Source organism: Trichosurus vulpecula, chromosome 8, assembly GCF_011100635.1.
Source record: "Trichosurus vulpecula isolate mTriVul1 chromosome 8, mTriVul1.pri, whole genome shotgun sequence".
NCBI lineage: Eukaryota > Metazoa > Chordata > Mammalia > Diprotodontia > Phalangeridae > Trichosurus > Trichosurus vulpecula.
In genome coordinates this window covers 37127944-37146104 of record NC_050580.1, presented here as the reverse complement: position 1 = coordinate 37146104, position 18161 = coordinate 37127944, and the positions used below count along the sequence as shown (strand labels likewise).

The 18161-nt window shown below is 42.9% G+C and overlaps 1 protein-coding gene across 1 annotated transcript in view; it reads right to left on the bottom strand.

The window, feature by feature from the left end:
* The window catches only part of TBC1D2B (TBC1 domain family member 2B), a 78171-nt gene that overhangs the window by 32058 nt on the left and 27952 nt on the right, over positions 1-18161 (bottom strand). The window contains exons 4-6 of the mRNA XM_036735652.1: positions 8453-8616; positions 3082-3308; positions 1965-2354 (exon numbers count right to left, since the gene is read on the bottom strand). Of these exons, the coding sequence (XP_036591547.1) occupies positions 1965-2354; positions 3082-3308; positions 8453-8616 (781 nt within the window). The remainder of the gene's footprint in view (positions 1-1964; positions 2355-3081; positions 3309-8452; positions 8617-18161) is intronic.

The window sequence follows — 18161 nt, the reverse complement described above, 5'->3', positions numbered from 1 at the left end:
CTACTCTTTCAGTCAGTAGGCATCTACTGAGCACTGACTAGGTACTAGGTTTGGTGTTAAGTGCTAGGGATACAAAGAAAGACAAAAATAGTCACTGCTCTCAACGTGCTCACAGTCTAATGCGGGGAGACAGTATGAAAACAACTAGGCAAAAATAAGATCTACACAGAATACACTAGAGGGAAGGCACATTAACAGCACCTTCTTGGTGAAGGTGGGTTTTCAGCTGAAACGTGAAGGAAGCCAGGGAAGCCAGGAGGTAGAAACAGGGAGGGAGAGAGTTCCAGGCATGGGGCACTGTCAGTAAAAATGCACGCAGTCAGGAAATGGAATGTCTTGATCAAGGAACAGCAAGAAGGCCCGTGTCGCTGAATCACAGAGTACATGGGAGCGAGAGAGGCAGGTGTAAAAATATTGGAAAGGTAGGAAGGAACCAGGTTATGAAAGGCATCAAGTGCCACGTAGAGGATTTTATTTGACCTTAGAGCTGATACAGATCCAGTAGAGTTTAATGAACAGGAGGCAGGGTGACATGGTGGCCTACGCTTTAGGAAGATCAACTGGGGAGCTGAGCAGAGGACAGACTGCAATGGGGAGAGACTGGAGACAGGAAGGCCAACCACAGGAATAGTCCAGGTGTGAGGGGATAAGAGCCTGCACCGGGGGGTAGCATCAAGGTAGAGAAGTGGGCAAATTTGAGAGATGAAGGTAAAATGGTGAAAGGAAGTAGAGAGTCAAGGATGACAGTTCAGTTGCAAGCCTGGGTAATTGAGAGGATAGGCCAGTGGTACCTTGACAGTAACAGAAAAGACAGAGGACAAAGTAATTCTGTTTGGACATGTTGAGTGTAAGAGGTTCATAGGCTCTACAATCTGAAATGTCCAAGAGGCAGGTGAAGAGGTCTATCGGTAGGTTAAGAGACAGGACAGTTTCACATGCCTCTGTATTCCTACAAGATAGCAACAAAGAAGGTTGTGAATACCTCAAGTGATGATGACCCCCTCTCCTCCTGCAGAATGCACTCTTGGTTCTGCTACTTTGTGGTCAACTTGGAGCAGTGAGAGGAGCCTGTATGCACAGCCCTGCCATCCTTCCATACCATCTATGGGGCACTCTTTCCCTAGGTAGCGCAGCTTAGCTCCTTGGGGCTAACAAACCACTCCAACTATTTTTTAACTTGCCCAGGTGAGGAACTATGCAAAGTGACGCACTATGCAAAGTGAGTACAAGTAAGAAATAAAAACCCCATCACTGTCATGGATCACACTGCATAGTGTTTTTTGGTCAATGTTGTGGCATAACTATGAAACAATATGGCTCCCCTGTGTGCCTTACAAATAGCTTCTGACAGTGTTTACAAAAACACTTAAGGCCATGGCGATGCTGCCATAGCTGAGGCATTAGGTCCCTTCCTGACCTTGTCAGTCCAGCCAAATTGCCCTTCTGGCTTTTCCTCCCCAGGACACCACTTCTCATCTCTCATCTCCATGCCCTGCACCAGCTGTCTGCCCTTTGCTTAGAATGCACTCCCAGCTCACCCTGGCCTCTCAGAATGCCTTGCTTCCTTTAAGACTCTGGTCAATGCTACTTTCCACCCTAGGCCTTCCCTGACCCGAATGTGAGCTCCTCAAGGCCCCTCTTGACTTCTCTGAACGGAGGTTCTCTGAGGTTCACCTAGTACAGTGTCTGGCACATAGTGGTCACCTAACAAATGACTGCTGATTAATTGATGGCCTCGAAGTGATTACTCTAAAGGAGAGCCTTCACTTGGACATGAATGACATCTTGAAAGTTTGCTAACGACAGTCTCATTACTCTATAATCACATGGAGTCAGCAATTTCTCAAGATCATCATCAAGATCAATAGCAACCAGTTTTTCCCAATCACTCCCAAACAATAGGCATTTTTCGTTCCTCTTCCTGTAATAAATAAGAAAGGAAGACTATCTTTTTGCTCGCTTACTTTGAGTCTGTCGAGCTCCTGGAGGTCTTTGTGAACAGAAGACGACATGGATGTGCCGAGTGCTTGGGAAGACGCGTTCCCTTCACATTCGCTGAGCTGTCTGGAGAGTTTAATGATCACCTCATCTTTGGCTTGGATGGTCTCCACTAACATGCCCAGCTGTTCATTGAGCTCGCCAACTTTGCACTTCAAGTTCTTCACTTCCTGTTGGAGACTGTCTTTTTCCAGATTGAACTTTTCCAGCTGGCTGCTGAGGCCTAAGATCTGATCATCCTTTTGGTGCAGAAGCTCCAACTTCTCTTTTGGGACTCCATCACAAAGATGGCTGCTAGTGAAGTACTTATCATACTGGGATGACCTGACCGTCTGCTGCAAAAGTCGTACAAGCTCCTGGGAAGAGGGGGTGGGGCCAAGGGGAATAACAGAGATATGCTGAGTTATTAAAATCTAAAATGAAGAAAAACAAAGATAGGAGCGACTCTCTACAAGGCAATTACAGTAAAACCCAAATTTCTCCTTGATGGACTTAAAAAACAAAGTATTTACTTTTGAAGGAAAGCAATTAGGAAACAAGAAATCATAATGCATACAAAACTAAATGAATAACAGTGCTGTGGGAATATTTATGTGTATGAGCATTAAATTCATCTTAGAATTAGAGGTACTTTTAGCACTTGAATTATTCAGGTACATGTAAGATTTATAAAATACTTGCATAAAATGTTTTCTGATTGGCTCAGAAGTTAACCTTGTTATCTGGCTTGTCTCAGCCAGACATAGCTAAATTGCCATTAACTCCAATGACCAACAAAAACTGAAGTTAGCAATTTTTTGAGTCAGGAAGATTTCTGAAACCTATTGAGAACAATAATTAGGCTTGTGAACTCAGACCTAGGTGGAGGTAGAAGACATTCCCCTTAAGAAAGGTTCAACCTCAACGCAAATTCCAGGTATCTTGAGCTGTGACATTATTGGGAGTATTTGTGACTGCAACAGTGGCCAAGAGCCCTGGAAATTTTAAAAGAAAATCAGCCTCTGGGATTTAAAAAGTCTGATGAAATTAGATGAAACACCAAAGCTCTCGCCCCTTTCTGGTCCTCTGCCCACCACACGTTACCTTCTGGCTGGAGAGCTCCTTCTTCAGTCGTTCTAGTTCTTCCTGCTGGTTTTGAAGCTTCAGGTGCATTTCAGAAGCTGCTTTATTGCCATTGCCTGAAGTCCATTCAACCGGAGCATCACCACTGCTATGTCGGTTCTTGTATGACCCAATCATCTCTCTCAAAGGTCGCTTTCCTTTATAGGGAATACGGCCAAAATCAAAGAGGAATGCTGAGCCAGTTACTCCTATGCAAAAACAAAACCATTTGTCTAGTGCAGACCTCGAAGGCCACCTCTGAAGCCTCAGAACTGCCCTTCAGACCTGCATGAGGGCTTCCTATCAGCCTCTGACAACCCCAATGGTGCCGCCACCTCCACACAGGCAGGAAAGCTAGGCCCTGGAAGAGCAGTGTATCCTCTCTCTATTTGGGGTTCTTCCTCAGACTCAGTCTCCAGAGAGCCCTGGCCTCACTGATGAGGGCAATGACTCCACATGCTGCCCATCCCCATGCCTCAGCTGGTAGTTTTCCCCCACTGCTGTGACCAAAACAATTCATCACCTACTAGTTCATTCTGCAAGATGAAATCAACTTGGAAACTCCGCCCTCCTCTGCACCGCCTGGCCCTGGTCGTCCGTCCCCCCCCCCCCCCCCCCCCCCCCCCGCCACCTCCCTCTATCTGTGGTGAGTGGGAGGTGGCCAGGAGGGTAGCTCCTCTCAGAGGCTCCACTGTACAAGGACGGTGCCCAGGGAGTTCTCATCATTTCCCAGTCAGCCATTTTCCTGGACTTTATCATCTCTGGAAACTCATCATTCCGCAAGATGAAAGCAACTCAGGAACCACCTCCCCGCACCCCACCATGGCTGTAGGACTTCACTATGGCCTGCACCAGTGACCCACCTCTGCTTTTCTGGTTCTTTTTCTGTGTTGTCGCCCCCAGCAGACTGTGAGTTCCTTGAGGGCAGGCACTGTCATGTGCCTTTCTTTGTATCCTCAGCACCAAGCCTGGTACACAGTAGGAGCTCCATCAATGTTTATAGACTCTTGACTCTGGATCATCTCTGGGTGAGGAGCCTCTCTGAACTTAGCTCTCAGTCCTCATCCTACACACCCACTTGGCAGGATCTGCCAAAGCTTGTGCTTGGATGGCACGGACTTCCAGAGCCCAGGAGTGGTGCCCTAGCCATGTCTGAGACTATCAATGCCAATCTGCATCGGAGCACTGGGACTTGGTTTAGTGAGGAGTAGCAGATGTTAATGTTTCTGCTTCTTCAGTGTGGTATAATGGAAAGCCCACTAGCGGAGGCTGAAGACCCAGGTTCAAATCCTGTTTGCTCCTTAAGTTAAGCCCCCGATGGCCTCCTTCCAGTTCCAGAGCCTGTGAATTTTCTGCTTCAGTAAAGTCCTGGGACAAGCCCAAAGGCGTTTTCAATCTTTACCACTTCAACAAACGCACTCCCAAAACCGCTTAAGAACACAGCAGGTTCCTAAAGGTAAATGTGGCTGTATCTACATACACATTGGAGCACAAAAAGGCGTTGTTAGCAAGCTGTTGGGTGGGTGAGGGCTCCCATTTCTATGGTCCTTTACAGAGGCAGGTGGTGCAGCCTCAGACATTCTGATTTTACAGAAGACCTAGGAGGGGCTGAGTGGTAAATGTCAAAGCAATAGAGAGTGGCAGAGCTAGGACCAGAACCTACTGTGCTTTATACCACCACATACAGGTGCTCCCAGGGAAGCTTCTTTTTTTGGGGGGGGGGGGGAATTCTTAAATTTAATATATTTAGTTTTCAGCATTGATTTTCACAAGAGTTTGAATTACGAATTTTTTCCCCATTTCTACCCTCCCCCCCACTCCAAGATGGCGTATATTCTGGTTGCCCTGTTCCCCAGTCAGCCATCCCTTCTGTCACCCCACTCCCCTCCCATCCCCTTTTCCCTTCCTTTCTTGTAGGGCAAGATAAATTTCTATGCCCCATTGCCTGTGTATCTTATTTTCTAGTTGCATGCAAAACAAATTTTTTTTTGAACATCTGTTAGTAAACCTTTGAGTTCCAAATTCTCTCCCCTCTTCCCTTCCCACCCACCCTCCCTAAGAAGTCAAGCAATTCAACATAGGCCACATGCGTATCATTATGTATAACCCTTCCACAATACTCATGTTGTGAATGACTAACTATATTTTGCTCCTTCCTAATATATCTCCCTTTATCCAATTTTCTTCCTTGACCCTGTCCCTTTTTGAAAGTGTTTGTTTTTGACTACCTCCACCCCCAATTGCCGTCCCTTCTATCATCCCCCCTTTTTTATCTTCTTCTTCCTTCTTTCCTGTGGGGTAAGATACCCAATTGAGTGTGTATGGTATTCCCTCCTCAGGTCAAATCTGATGAGAGCAAGATTCACTCATTCCCCCTCACCTGACTTCTCTTCCCTTCCAACAGAACTGCTTTTTCTTGCCACTTTTATGCAAGATAATTTACCCCATTCTATCTCTCCCTTTCTCCCTCTCTCAATATATTCCTCTCTCATCCCTTAATTTGATTTTCTTTTAGATATCATCCTTTCATCTTCAACTCAACCTGTGCCCTCTCTCTCTCTCTCTCTCTCTATATATATATATATACATACATACACCCTCACATATACATATATATACATAAACATACACACACACATGTGTGTGTGTGTATATATATATGTGTGTACATATATATATACATATATATATATATATATATAATGCATATTCCCTTCAGCTACCCTAATACTGAGGTCTCATGACTCATACACATCATCTTTCCGTGTAGGAATGTAAACAAAACAGTTCAACTTTAGTAAATCCCTTGCAATTTCTTTTTCTTGATTACCTTTTCATGCTTCTCTTGATTCTTGTGTTTGAAAGTCAAATTTTCTATTCAGCTCTGGTCTTTTCACTGAGAAAGCTTGAAAGTCCTCTATTGTATTGAAAATCCATATTTTGCCTTGGAGCATGATACTCAGTTTTGCTGGGTAGGTGATTCTTGGTTTTAATCCTAGCTCCATTGACCTCCAGAATATTGTATTCCAAGCCCTTCGATCTCTTAATGTAGAAGCTGCTAGATCTTGGGTTATTCTAATTATGTTTCCGCAATACTCAAATTGTTTCTTTCTGGCTGCTTGCAGTATTTTCTCCTTGATCTGGGAGCTCTGGAATTTGGGGACAATATTCCTAGGAGATTTTTTTTTGGGATCTTTTTGAGGAGGCGATCGGTGGATTCTTTCAATTTCTATTTTGCCCTGTGGCTCTAGAATATCAGGGCAGTTCTCCTTGATAATTTCTTGAAAGATGATATCTGGGCTCTTTTTTTGATCATGGCTTTCAGGTAGTCCAATAATTTTTAAATTATCTCTCCTGGATCTATTTTCCAGGTCAGTGGTTTTTCCAATGAGATATTTCACATTGTCTTCCACTTTTTCATTCCTTTGGTTCTGTTTTATAATATCTTGATTTCTCATCAAGTCACTAGCTTCCACTTGCTCCAGTTTCATTTTTAAGGTAGTATTTTCTTCAGTGGTCTTTTGGACCTCCTTTTCCATTTGGCGAATTCTGCATTTCAAGGCATTCTTCTCCTCATTTGCTTTTTGGAGCTCTTCTGCCATTTGAGTTAGTCTATTTTTTAAGGTGTTGTTTTCTTCAGTATATTTTTCAGTATTTTTTGGGTCTCCTTTAGCAAGTCATTGACTTGTTTTTCATGGTTTTCTCGCATCCTTCTCTTTTCTCTTCCCAATTTTTCCTCTACTTCTCTAACTTGCTTTTCCAAATCCTTTTTGAGCTCTTCCATGGCCTGAGACCAGTTCCTGTTTGTCTTGGAGACTTTTGCTATAGGCTCTTTGACTTTGTTGACTTCTTCTGGCTGTATGTTTTGGTCTTCTTTGTCACCAAAGAAAGATTCCCGAGTCTGAGACTGAATCTGGGTGCGTTTTCGCTGCCTGGCCATGTTCCCAGCCAACTTACTTGACCCTTGAGTTTTTCAGCGGGGTAGAGTAGTGCTTGTAGAGTAAAGAGTACTATGTTCCAGCTTGAGGGGATGCACTGCCACACCAGCACTCCTCCTTCCTCAAGAACCCCCAACCTGGACTGGACTTAGATCTTCAAGCAGGCTCTGTACTCCTGCTCTGATCTGCCACTTAATTCCTCCCACCAGGTGGGCCTGGGGCCAGAAGCAACTGCAGCTGTAGTTCTGTAGCTGCCCCACCTCCGCTGCCCCTGAGGCAGTGGCCGAACCATGAATTCCTTCTTTCACTCTGTCCCCAGCAGCCTTTCCCACTAACCTTCTCTGTTGTCTTTGGTATTTGTGGCAACAGCCACAGCTCACTGATTCAGGGTGTTAGGGCACGCTCCGACCGGCTCCTGGTCTGGTTGGTCCACGCGGCCCACGCTGGGCTCTGCTCTGCTCCCCTCCCAGCTCCGTGCACAATAGACCTCACCCAGCAACCATCCAGGCTGTCCTGGGCTGGAGCCCTGTTTCCCTCTGCTATTTTGTGGGTTCTACAGTTGGTTCAGAGCCATTTTTTATAGGTTTTTGGAGGGACTTGGCGGGGAGCTCATGCTAGTCCCTGCTTTCCAGCCACCATCTTGGCTCTGCCCCCCCAGGGAAGCTTCTGAACCAAAAAGATGGTGCTAAAAGGGCCTTTGTGTTTCTATAGCTCTCTATAACGCAGGTTCCATTTAAAAAACAATGCACAAGGAGTAAAACAAAGTTATTTCTCAATCATGTGACCAAATGGTTCTAATGGTGATGGAGCTACCGACACTTTCTGTTACACTGAACTGGGCTCTGTTTCTCTGTTTTCTAACTCTTCACGTGCTTGTGTCATCTTTGCTCACTCAACAAGCATTTAAGTACCTGCTACGTGCCAGCGCCTGCTAGGGGCTAGGGACACAGAGAGGAAAAAACACAGAGCCTACCCTCAAGCAGCTGACACTCTATGAGGAGCACAGGAGAGACACTATAAACACACATAAGTGAACCCAAAATATACAAAGTAGTTTTTGATGAACACAGCTATAGAAGCCGAGAGCAAGCAGACCAGGTCTCAGGATGGAGATGGTTCAAGAAAGAGCCCAAGAGATAGAAGGAAGGAGGAGGGCCAACCTTTGCCAAGGTAGAATTGAAGGAGACAGGAGTTTGTAGGAAGTGGGTAATGTTCAGAAGCTGGTGAAGGCAGCTGAAGCACATTGTGAAGGAGAGAGACCATGGAGCCACTGGCACTTGTTGGGCAGGTGAGTGACTGGGACCCCCAGAGCTCAAGGCAGAGAACACATCTTCCATCCTTCTTTGCTCCTCCTAGTGTCCCACACTGCCTTGCACATAACAGATGTGCAAAAAATATCAGAGCTTTTTGTTTACCTTTGTTTCCCTCAGAGGTTTGCTTCTTCCCTTGTTCATGAACCACCGACTCCTCTAAATCCTTCGGATTGGGGTCTATAAGTTCCCACTCTTCATTGGTATAAAACACACTCTTCCGGCTGTCATTATTTCCTCTCCCAGGTCGAAATGAAGACATCGAATTTCTGTGAAAATAGGAGGAAACTGCTATTTAAAAACTTTTACTATGTAAAAGAATGCATAATCATTTTTGTCACCATATTTCCAATTTTGATAAGTGATCTGAAAGAAGTTGGTGTCACTGCATGAAAAAGAGAAAGGGAAGAGAGGGAAGGAGAGGGCAGGGGAAGGGAAGAGAGAGGAGGGGGGGAGAAGAGGACTGTATCTTAACAGATGGGAAATAACTAATGAATGGAAGTCTACAATCAAATGTTGGTTGACAAGCAGACCATCAATTTATTAGAGATAAGGTCGAAATCTACATCAAATTAGAAGAAAGGATAAAGATGTGGAGGTGATACCCTATACCTTTCCAGCATCTCCAACCTGACCTAATACAAGTTACTGTTGCTGAAAAAAAAAAAATGTGAGAAAATGGGAAAAGGCAGGGATACTGATCTCACTCATTACCATTCTGTATAGAAGTTTCATATAAAGAAAACAGTAAGGAAGAGTTCCAAAGAAGTCAGAAACTACCTCAGCCAACATAGATTTTCTCTTTGCCAAGAACAACATTGCTCTACAAAGCAAATTCAACTGTAAAACATTACAGGAGATGGCAGATGATTATAAGCAGTTTCATCTCAAACAAAAGCAAAAGCAGAGTAATTAAAAAAGTGTACATCGCTCAGTATGAGACCCAACCAAGAGTATTCAGGAGGAAAAAGTACAGATGAAATCAATGAAATAATGGAAGAAAATAACAAGCATTTTTACAACAAGTTATTTTTTCCTCACCAATGACAGTGGAACCAGCACTTTGGGACTCTACCACCTTGGTCCCCAAATGTCTACCTGAGGAAGAAATGGTCCTGAAGTTGCCCCTATGAAGAACAGCTAGGCCTACGCTAAATAAAAAGAGGAGGAAAATGTGCTCCAGGAGATCATCAGATAAAATATTTCAGAGAGGAAAAGACACCAATGGAACTGAATGGAACTAAAAAAAAGACAACACAATTACTACCTCCAAAAAAAGGCAAGTAAAAGGACAAAAAATAACTACCAACTTAGAGACCTTTCAATCTTTAGGAAGATGATCTTTACAGAGAGAGGCTTTTATTGATGACAATGTGAAAACTGAACAGGCATGCTCTCACATTTTCTTTAGTAGATCACATCTTTATAATCACTCAGCTGATGGGAAAGTACAGTGACTACAATAACCTGTTTTATCTGTTGACTACATAAAGGCATTTGACACAGTATCACAAAATGTGGCTTTACAGCTTCTTCTCCAACAAAGAGGTCCTTCTCACTCCCATATTAAGACAGTATAGAATTCTTTGGGAAACACAAGTAAAAAGATAATTTTGTTCAACAATGTTCTGCTTATAAGCATACATTTATTATATGTTGTCTCTCTTTGTACCCCTAGTATCCAGCATAGTGTCTGGCACATAGTGGGTACTTGTATCAGTAAGGCAAGATTCACGATGTCAATGGTGATCATGAATATGCCTGTACAGTTTGGAATCGCAAAATATAAGAGACTCTCGATACATAAGGCAGAAGAAGTAAAACATCTATTCAGACACCAGAGGATCAAATCCCAAAACCAGTAACTCCAATTCAACATAGCAACAATTGTACCCCCAAACCAGTAAGTCCATTTCAATGTAACAGCAACGAAATTAAAACATAATATCGCAGCAAGGAGCCAAGCCATCCTGCTGGGGCCTTTCCATAAATACTCACTCACAAACCCTAGCTGTCTGCTTGCCTGCAACTTCTCCTCCTGCAGTTCTGAGAGCTTATAGTTCTGAAAACCCTTGTAGTTTTCTCTCTCAGTCTCTTGGTCTCTGTCTCTGTCTCTCTCTGTCTCTCTGTCTCCCTCTCTCTCTCTCTCTCTTTCTCTCTCTCTCTCTCTCTCTCTCCCCCCCCTTCTCCTTGGGCTGAATTCTGACCTTAATGGCTATCCTTCTTAGGGCTCCAGAGATTCACACTTAATCAAGTCTTCCTACAAACAAGCCTCTCCTAATCAAGCTTCCCTTAACTAGCTCCACCTAAGGCCTATTAAGGGGATGAACGGGTGGGGAAGATCTTTAAACATTCCTTAATTGATTGGAGTCATAAAAATAGGGAAGCTCAAAGACATTTGCCAAAGTCATGGAGGAGGTCTTTGGTAGGGTCCAAATGGAAGACAGATTCTTATAGATGGTGAAATCCTCCAGATTTTCAAATAACTTTACATGAATTGCAATAAGACCTAGAATATAGCAGATCTCTTCAGTGAGAACCATCATCATTAAAAAAAAAAAAAAGGTCAGCCTACAAATCCATTTAAAAAATCAAGGACAATGAATGTACCTGTTGTCTAGGATATAGAGTTAGATGGCCAATCCTCTGAGTTAGGACATCAGTATCTCTTTAGAAACAACGGGTACTACAGAGTGACAATTTGCTAATCCCAGAGCTAAATATGAACTTTTGACAGGAAGTTGAACAAAAATGGCCAATACGGAGTCGATACTCAGCTTAAGTAGAGATGGTAAGAGAGCACCAAGATGTCCTTGATGAATTCAAGTGAACAGGTGTAAACTATCACCAAGTCATTATTATCAAATCTTTGAAATGATATTGATATGAATAACAGAATTGCAAGACTGAAAGGGGACAATGTCTTAAAGTATCATGCCTTCCTCCTCCTCAAGCAGAGAATATCATCTACAAATTTTTTCAGTCGTTTTCAGTCATGTCTGACTCTTAGTGTCCCCATTCGGGGTTTTCTAGGCAAAGATACTGGAGTTGTTTGACATTTCCTTTTCTAGCTCATTTTACAAATGAGGAAACTGAGGCAAATAGGGTTAACCGACTTGCCAGGGTAACACAGCTAGTAAGTATCTGAGGCTGGATTTGAACTCAGGAAATTGGGTCTTCCTGACTCCAGGCCCAGCATTCTATCCACTATACCATCTAGCTGCGCCCCCCCCCCCCCCTGCAAACTCTAGGTCAATCAGTTTGACTTTTGATTCCAGTCAAAATTTCAGAATTTATTATTAAAGAGATGGCTGGCAAACAGCTAGAAAAGAAAATGGGGATCATAAAGAATAAGCCTGGCTTGATCAAGACCAAGTCATGCCACATAAACCTTACTTCCCTTTTTGGATAGATTAAACTGGTAGAACATGAGAATGCCACAGTTTATAGATTTTTATCAAAGCATGACAAAGCTATTTGATGTTCTTCTTATGGAAAAGATGGACACATGTGGAACAGATTAAAGAACTCACTAAAAAGCTGTACTCGAAGATGGCGGCTGAAAAACAGGGACTAGCGTGAGCTCCCTGCCGAGTCCCTCCAAAAACCTATAAAAAATGGCTCTGAACCAATTTTAGAACTGCAGAACCCACAAAAGAGCAGAGGGAAGCAGGGCTCCAGCCCAGGACAGCCTGGATGGTCTGTGGGTGAGGTCTATCCTGCACGGAGCTGGGAGCAGAGCAGAGTGCAGTGGAGCAGAGCCCAGCTCGAGAGTGGCACGGACCAACCAGACCAGGAGCCGGTCGGAGCGTGCCCTAACGCCCTGAATCAGTGAGCTGCAGCAGTTACCAGACTTCTCAATCCACAAACACCAAAGACAACAGAGAAGGTTAGTGGGAAAAGCTTCTGGGGACAGAATTTAAGAAGGAGTTTGTGGTTTGGCCACCGCCCCAGAGGCAGCGGAGGTGGGGCAGCTACAGAACTACAGCTGCAGTTGCTTCTGGCCCCAGGCCCACCTGGTGGGAGGAATTAAGTGGCGGATCAGAGCAGGAGTGCAGAGCCTGCTGAAGATCTAAGCCCAGTCCGGGTTGGGGGTTCTTGGGGAAGGAGGAGTGCTGGTGTGGCAGAGCTGGCGCATCCCCCCAAGCATGGAACATAGAACTCTTTAGTCTACAAGAAGTCATACCCCACTGAAAAACTCAAGGGTCAAGTTAGTTGGCTGGGAATATGGCCAGGCAGCGAAAACGCACCCAGATTCAGTCTCAGACTCGGGAATCCTTCTTTGGTGACAAAGAGGACCAAAACATACAGCCAGAAGAAGTCAACAAAGTCATAGAGCCTACAACAAAAGCCTCCAAGAAAAACAGGAACTGGTCTCAGGCCATGGAAGAGCTCAAAAAGGATTTGGAAAAGCAAGTTAGAGAAGTAGAGGAAAAATTGGGAAGAGAAAAGAGAAGGATGCGAGAAAACCATGAAAAACAAGTCAATGACTTGCTAAAGGAGACCCAAAAAATACTGAAAAATATACTGAAGAAAACAACACCTTAAAAAATAGACTAACTCAAATGGCAGAAGAGCTCCAAAAAGCAAATGAGGAGAAGAATGCCTTGAAATGCAGAATTCACCAAATGGAAAAGGAGGTCCAAAAGACCACTGAAGAAAATACTACCTTAAAAATGAAACTGGAGCAAGTGGAAGCTAGTGACTTGATGAGAAATCAAGATATTATAAAACAGAACCAAAGGAATGAAAAAGTGGAAGACAATGTGAAATATCTCATTGGAAAAACTACTGACCTGGAAAATAGATCCAGGAGAGATAATTTAAAAATTATTGGACTATCTGAAAGCCATGATCAAAAAAAGAGCCCAGATATCATCTTTCAAGAAATTATCAAGGAGAACTGCCCTGATATTCTAGAGCCACAGGGCAAAATAGAAATTGAAAGAATCCACCGATCACCTCCTCAAAAAGATCCCAAAAAGAAATCTCCTAGGAATATTGTCCCCAAATTCCAGAGCTCCCAGATCAAGGAGAAAATACTGCAAGCAGCCAGAAAGAAACAATTTGAGTATTGCAGAAACATAATCAGAATAACCCAAGATCTAGCAGCTTCTACATTAAGAGATCGAAGGGCTTGGAATACGATATTCTGGAGGTCAATGGAGCTAGGATTAAAACCAAGAATCACCTACCCAGCAAAACTGAGTATCATGCTCCAAGGCAAAATATGGATTTTCAATACAATAGAGGACTTTCAAGCTTTGTCAGTGAAAAGACCAGAGCTGAATAGAAAATTTGACTTTCAAACACAAGAATCAAGAGAAGCATGAAAAGGTAATCAAGAAAAAGAAATTGCAAGGGATTTACTAAAGTTGAACTGTTTTGTTTACATTCCTACATGGAAAGATGATGTGTATGAGTCATGAGACCTCAGTATTAGGGTAGCTGAAGGGAATATTCATATACATATATATATATATATGTTTGTGTATATATGTATATGTGAGTGTGTATGTATATACGTATGTGTATAAATATATATATATACACAGAGAGGGGGGGGCGGCACAGGGTGAGGTGAAGATGAAGGGAAGATATCTAAAAGAAATAAAATCAAATTAAGGGATGAGAGAGGAATATATTGAGAAAGGGAGAGATAGAATGGGGTAAATTATCTTGCATAAAAGTGGCAAGAAAAAGCAGTTCTGTTGGAAGGGAAGAGAAGTCAGGTGAGGGGGAATGAGTGAATCTTGCTCTCATCAGATTTGACCTGAGGAGGGAATACCATACTTACTCAATTGGGTAACTTACCCCACAGGAAAAAAGGAGGAAGAAGAAGATAAAAAAGGGGGGATGATAGAAGGGAGGGAACATGGGGGTGGAGGTAATCAAAAACAAATACTTTCAAAAGGGGACAGGGTCAAGGGAGAAAATTGGATAAAGGGGGATAGGTTAGGAAGGAGCAAAATACAGTGAGTCTTTCACAACATCAGTATTGTGGAAGGGTTATACATAATGATATGCATGTGGCCTATGTTGAATTGCTTGACTTCTTAGGGAGGGTGGGTGGGAAGGGAAGAGGGGAGAGAATTTGGAACTCAAAGGTTTACAAACAGATGTTCAAAAAAAATTTTTTTTTGCATGCAACTAGAAAATAAGATACACAGGCAATGGGGCGTAGAAATTTATCTTGCCCTACAAGAAAGAAAGGGAAAAGGGGATGGGAGGGGAGTGGGGTGACAGAAGGGAGGGCTGACTGGGGAACAGGGCAACCAGAATATACGCCATCTTGGAGTGGGGGGGGAGGGTAGAAATGGGGAGAAAATTTGTAATTCAAACTCTTGTGAAAATCAATGCTGAAAACTAAATATATTAAATTTAAAAAAAAAAAGCTGTACTCAAAGTAATTAATGGTTTGATGTCAACCTGGAAGGTGGTCTCTAATGTAGTGCCTCCAAGATCTGTTCCTGGCCCTGCACTGCTTAACATTTTTATTCAACGACTTGGATGAAGACATAGATAGTGTTCTTATCACATCTGCAGATGACCCCAAACTAGAAAGGATATCTAAAATTATGCATCCAAAAAAGATCCTGACAGACCAGAAAACGGGCCTAAATCTAAGATAAAACTTAAATGGGATAATTAAAAACTTACATTTTGGTTTTAAAAAAAATGATTTCACCAGGTAGAGGAGGCATGATTGGACTTCAGTTTGTTTGAAAAAGATTTGGGGGTCTTATTGGATGTCACACACAAAGTAACTGTGGTAAATGAAAAAACCAGTGTGATACTGGGCTGCATTAAGAGAGGCTTAGCTTCTAAGAGTAAAGAGATTATAGTCCCACTGTCTTCTGTCCTGTGGGGACTGCTTCTGAAGGATTGAGTTCAGTTCTGAGTACCACATTTTAGGAAGATCATCACTAAGTCAGAGATCATCTAGCAAGGCAACCAGAACAGTGAAGTGGCTCAAATCTCCACCCTGTGAGTACCGATTGGAGACTTTTAGCCTGGAGAAGAAAAGGCTCTTGGAGTCAGGACAGCTGCCTTTGATTGACTGAAGGCTGACACTTAGAAAAGGAATCAAGCTTGATCAATGTGCAGAAATTTCAAAGTGACAAATGTAGGCTTGATATAAGGACAAAAGTCCTAACAGTTGGCTCTGTTCAAAAGTGGAGGACATCAGGAAGAACGTGTTGTAGTGGGGATTCTTTTTCAAGTGTAGGCTAGATTAGGTGGCCTCAGAGGGACTTCTAGCACTACACCTGGGGCATGGTTCCCTGCTTCTTTTGTATTTGAAGGTCTTTTTCTTGGTCACTTGCAGAATTTGTTGTTTGTGAATTGAATCGTTAAATTTAGCCCTGTGTGTCTCGGAGTTTGCAGGCTTGAGTTTTTTCTGGAGGCAATCTATGCATTCTTTCTTTTTTTTGTACTTTATAGTATTTTTTCCTCAATTACCTGTAAAGATAGTTTTCAACATACATTTTTGTAAGATTTTGAGCTCTGAATTTTTCTCCCTCCCTCCCTTTTTTCTCTCCCCCTCCCCAAGACAGCAAGCAATCTGATATAGGCTATACATGTCTGGTTATATTAAACATATTTCCACATTAGTCATGTTGTGAAAGAAGAATCAGAATAAGAGGGAAAAACCATGAGAAAGAAAAAAGGGGGGGTGCGAAATAGTATGCTTCAATATGCATTCAGACTCCATAGTTCCTTCTCTGGATGTGGATAGCATTTTCTATCCTGAGTCTTTTGGAATTGTCTTGGATCATTGTATTGCTGAGAAGAGCTAAGTCTATCATAGTTAATCATTGCACAATGCTGCTGTTACTGTGTACAATGTTCTCCTGGTTCTGCTCACTTCACTCAGCATCAGTTCATGTAAGTCTTTCCAGGTTTTTTCTGAAATCCACCTGCTCATCATTTCTTATAGCACAACAATATTCTGTTACAATCACATATCACAACTTGTTCAGGCATTCTTCAAATGATGGGCATCCCCTCGATCTCCAATTCTTTGCCACCACAAAAAGAGCTGCCATAAATATTTTTGTACATGTGGGTCCTTTTCCCTTTTTATGATCTCTTGGGGATACAGATCTAGTAGTGGTATTGCTGGTATGCATTCTTTCAATTGCTTTTCCTTTTCTGTATTCAGATGTTCTGGACATTTTTTCTTGTGTTATTTCTTGCATTATGGTTTTCAGGTTTTTTGACTTGTGTTTTTCTAGGAGACCTATAATCCTTGAGTTGTCTCTAGCTGTCCTGTCTTCAAGATCAATATGTTTTGCTTGACATGAGAGTATGTTTTCTTTTACAGTTATTGCTTTTTGCTTTTCTTCTTCTAGATTGTCCTTCACTTCTGTCTATGTGCATTTCCAATTCGCTTACCTCTCTTTTGTTTGTTTCTTTAGGGAGACTTGCCACTGCAGATTCACATTTTTCTATTCTACCAATTATTTCTAATGTGTAGACCATAAATGCTCCTGTCATAATTCTCATTTCTCTTTTGATCTACTCAGAACAATGAGTTGTGGTTCCATTTTCTCCTCAAATTACACATGGTCCTCTGTCTCACTGAGTGTTTTGCAGCAATTATTCATATAGTCTTGCACTCCTTTAGTAGATCTATACATATTTCCTTCTGCTGCTGCTGTTTTCCCTGTTGATTTATCTGCTTATGCTCAAAAGCTTTAAGGGTTTCTTTAGCCTCCTGAGACCTTTGGTAATTTCCTTCTTTTTTCTTATCTTTTTTCTAATTTCCCCTACTGTTCATTTACTCCTTTCTGATGATGGGTTCCCAGGGGGCTGGATCTCAAAGCATCTCAGCCTCCTCCCATACTGGCCAATTCAGGGTTCATGGGTGCAGATCTCTGCCCCAAGTGACTTTTGGAGGAATAGGACTGGACCCCACTGGATGCTGTGCTCCTTCCCTTAGGCTTTGTGGAGTGCTGTCCAGCCCTCGACACTCAGCATCTGGTCCAGTTCCCTCTGTCTCTTACTTCTCTGGCCCAGCAGTAGAGAGCACTGCCATGCTGGATCTGATTTCTATAGTTTGGAATTTGGGACTCCAAAGCTCTGGGAGGGGATGGGGGGAGGTGTAGTGGGGGGGTTGAGCTCTATTTCAAGCTCAAGCATATGTCCTGCCCTATTCCTTCTGTTTTTCTACTCCCCTGCAGAGATCTTTTGCAGCACAGAACACTGTTGCAGCCCTGGCCAACAAGGTCTTAATTTCTGCAGCCTTCAGCTCAGATCCCCAAGGCTCTTAAATGAGGGAGGGAGCCCAAGAGTGTAGGGTTGGGTCTTGGTGCAAGCCCTTAAGTCAGGCAAGGCACTGTGAAGGGTGGTGAGGAAGGGGGCAGTGAGTAAGGGGATGCTAAGTGCACTCAAGGGAGGTGATGGTTCATGGGTGTTTTGTTTTGTTTTACCTTCTTCTGGATTCCTGGTATCCTAGACCAAAGGTATTAAACATGAAGCCACAACACTCTAGATCAAAATGTAATTGGGAAATATTTAACAAAATTAGCAAAATTACAATAGAATACAGAACATTTTAATATGTGGTTTTCTAAGTCAATATATAATCCACAGGGGTCCTTATGTATAATTTAGTGGCCCCATTTCTATTTGAGTTTGATACCACTGTCCTAAACCACAGGGATAGCTGAAGTTGCTTTATCTTTGGTGCATAATTGCTGTCTTGGGAGGTTTGAGAGGCTGTAAGAATCAGAAAAAATATCTAGCCCCCATCTTGTTGGCCACATGACTTCGAAGTCTTGGGACCTGTGCAGTGCTTTCAATGAGCACG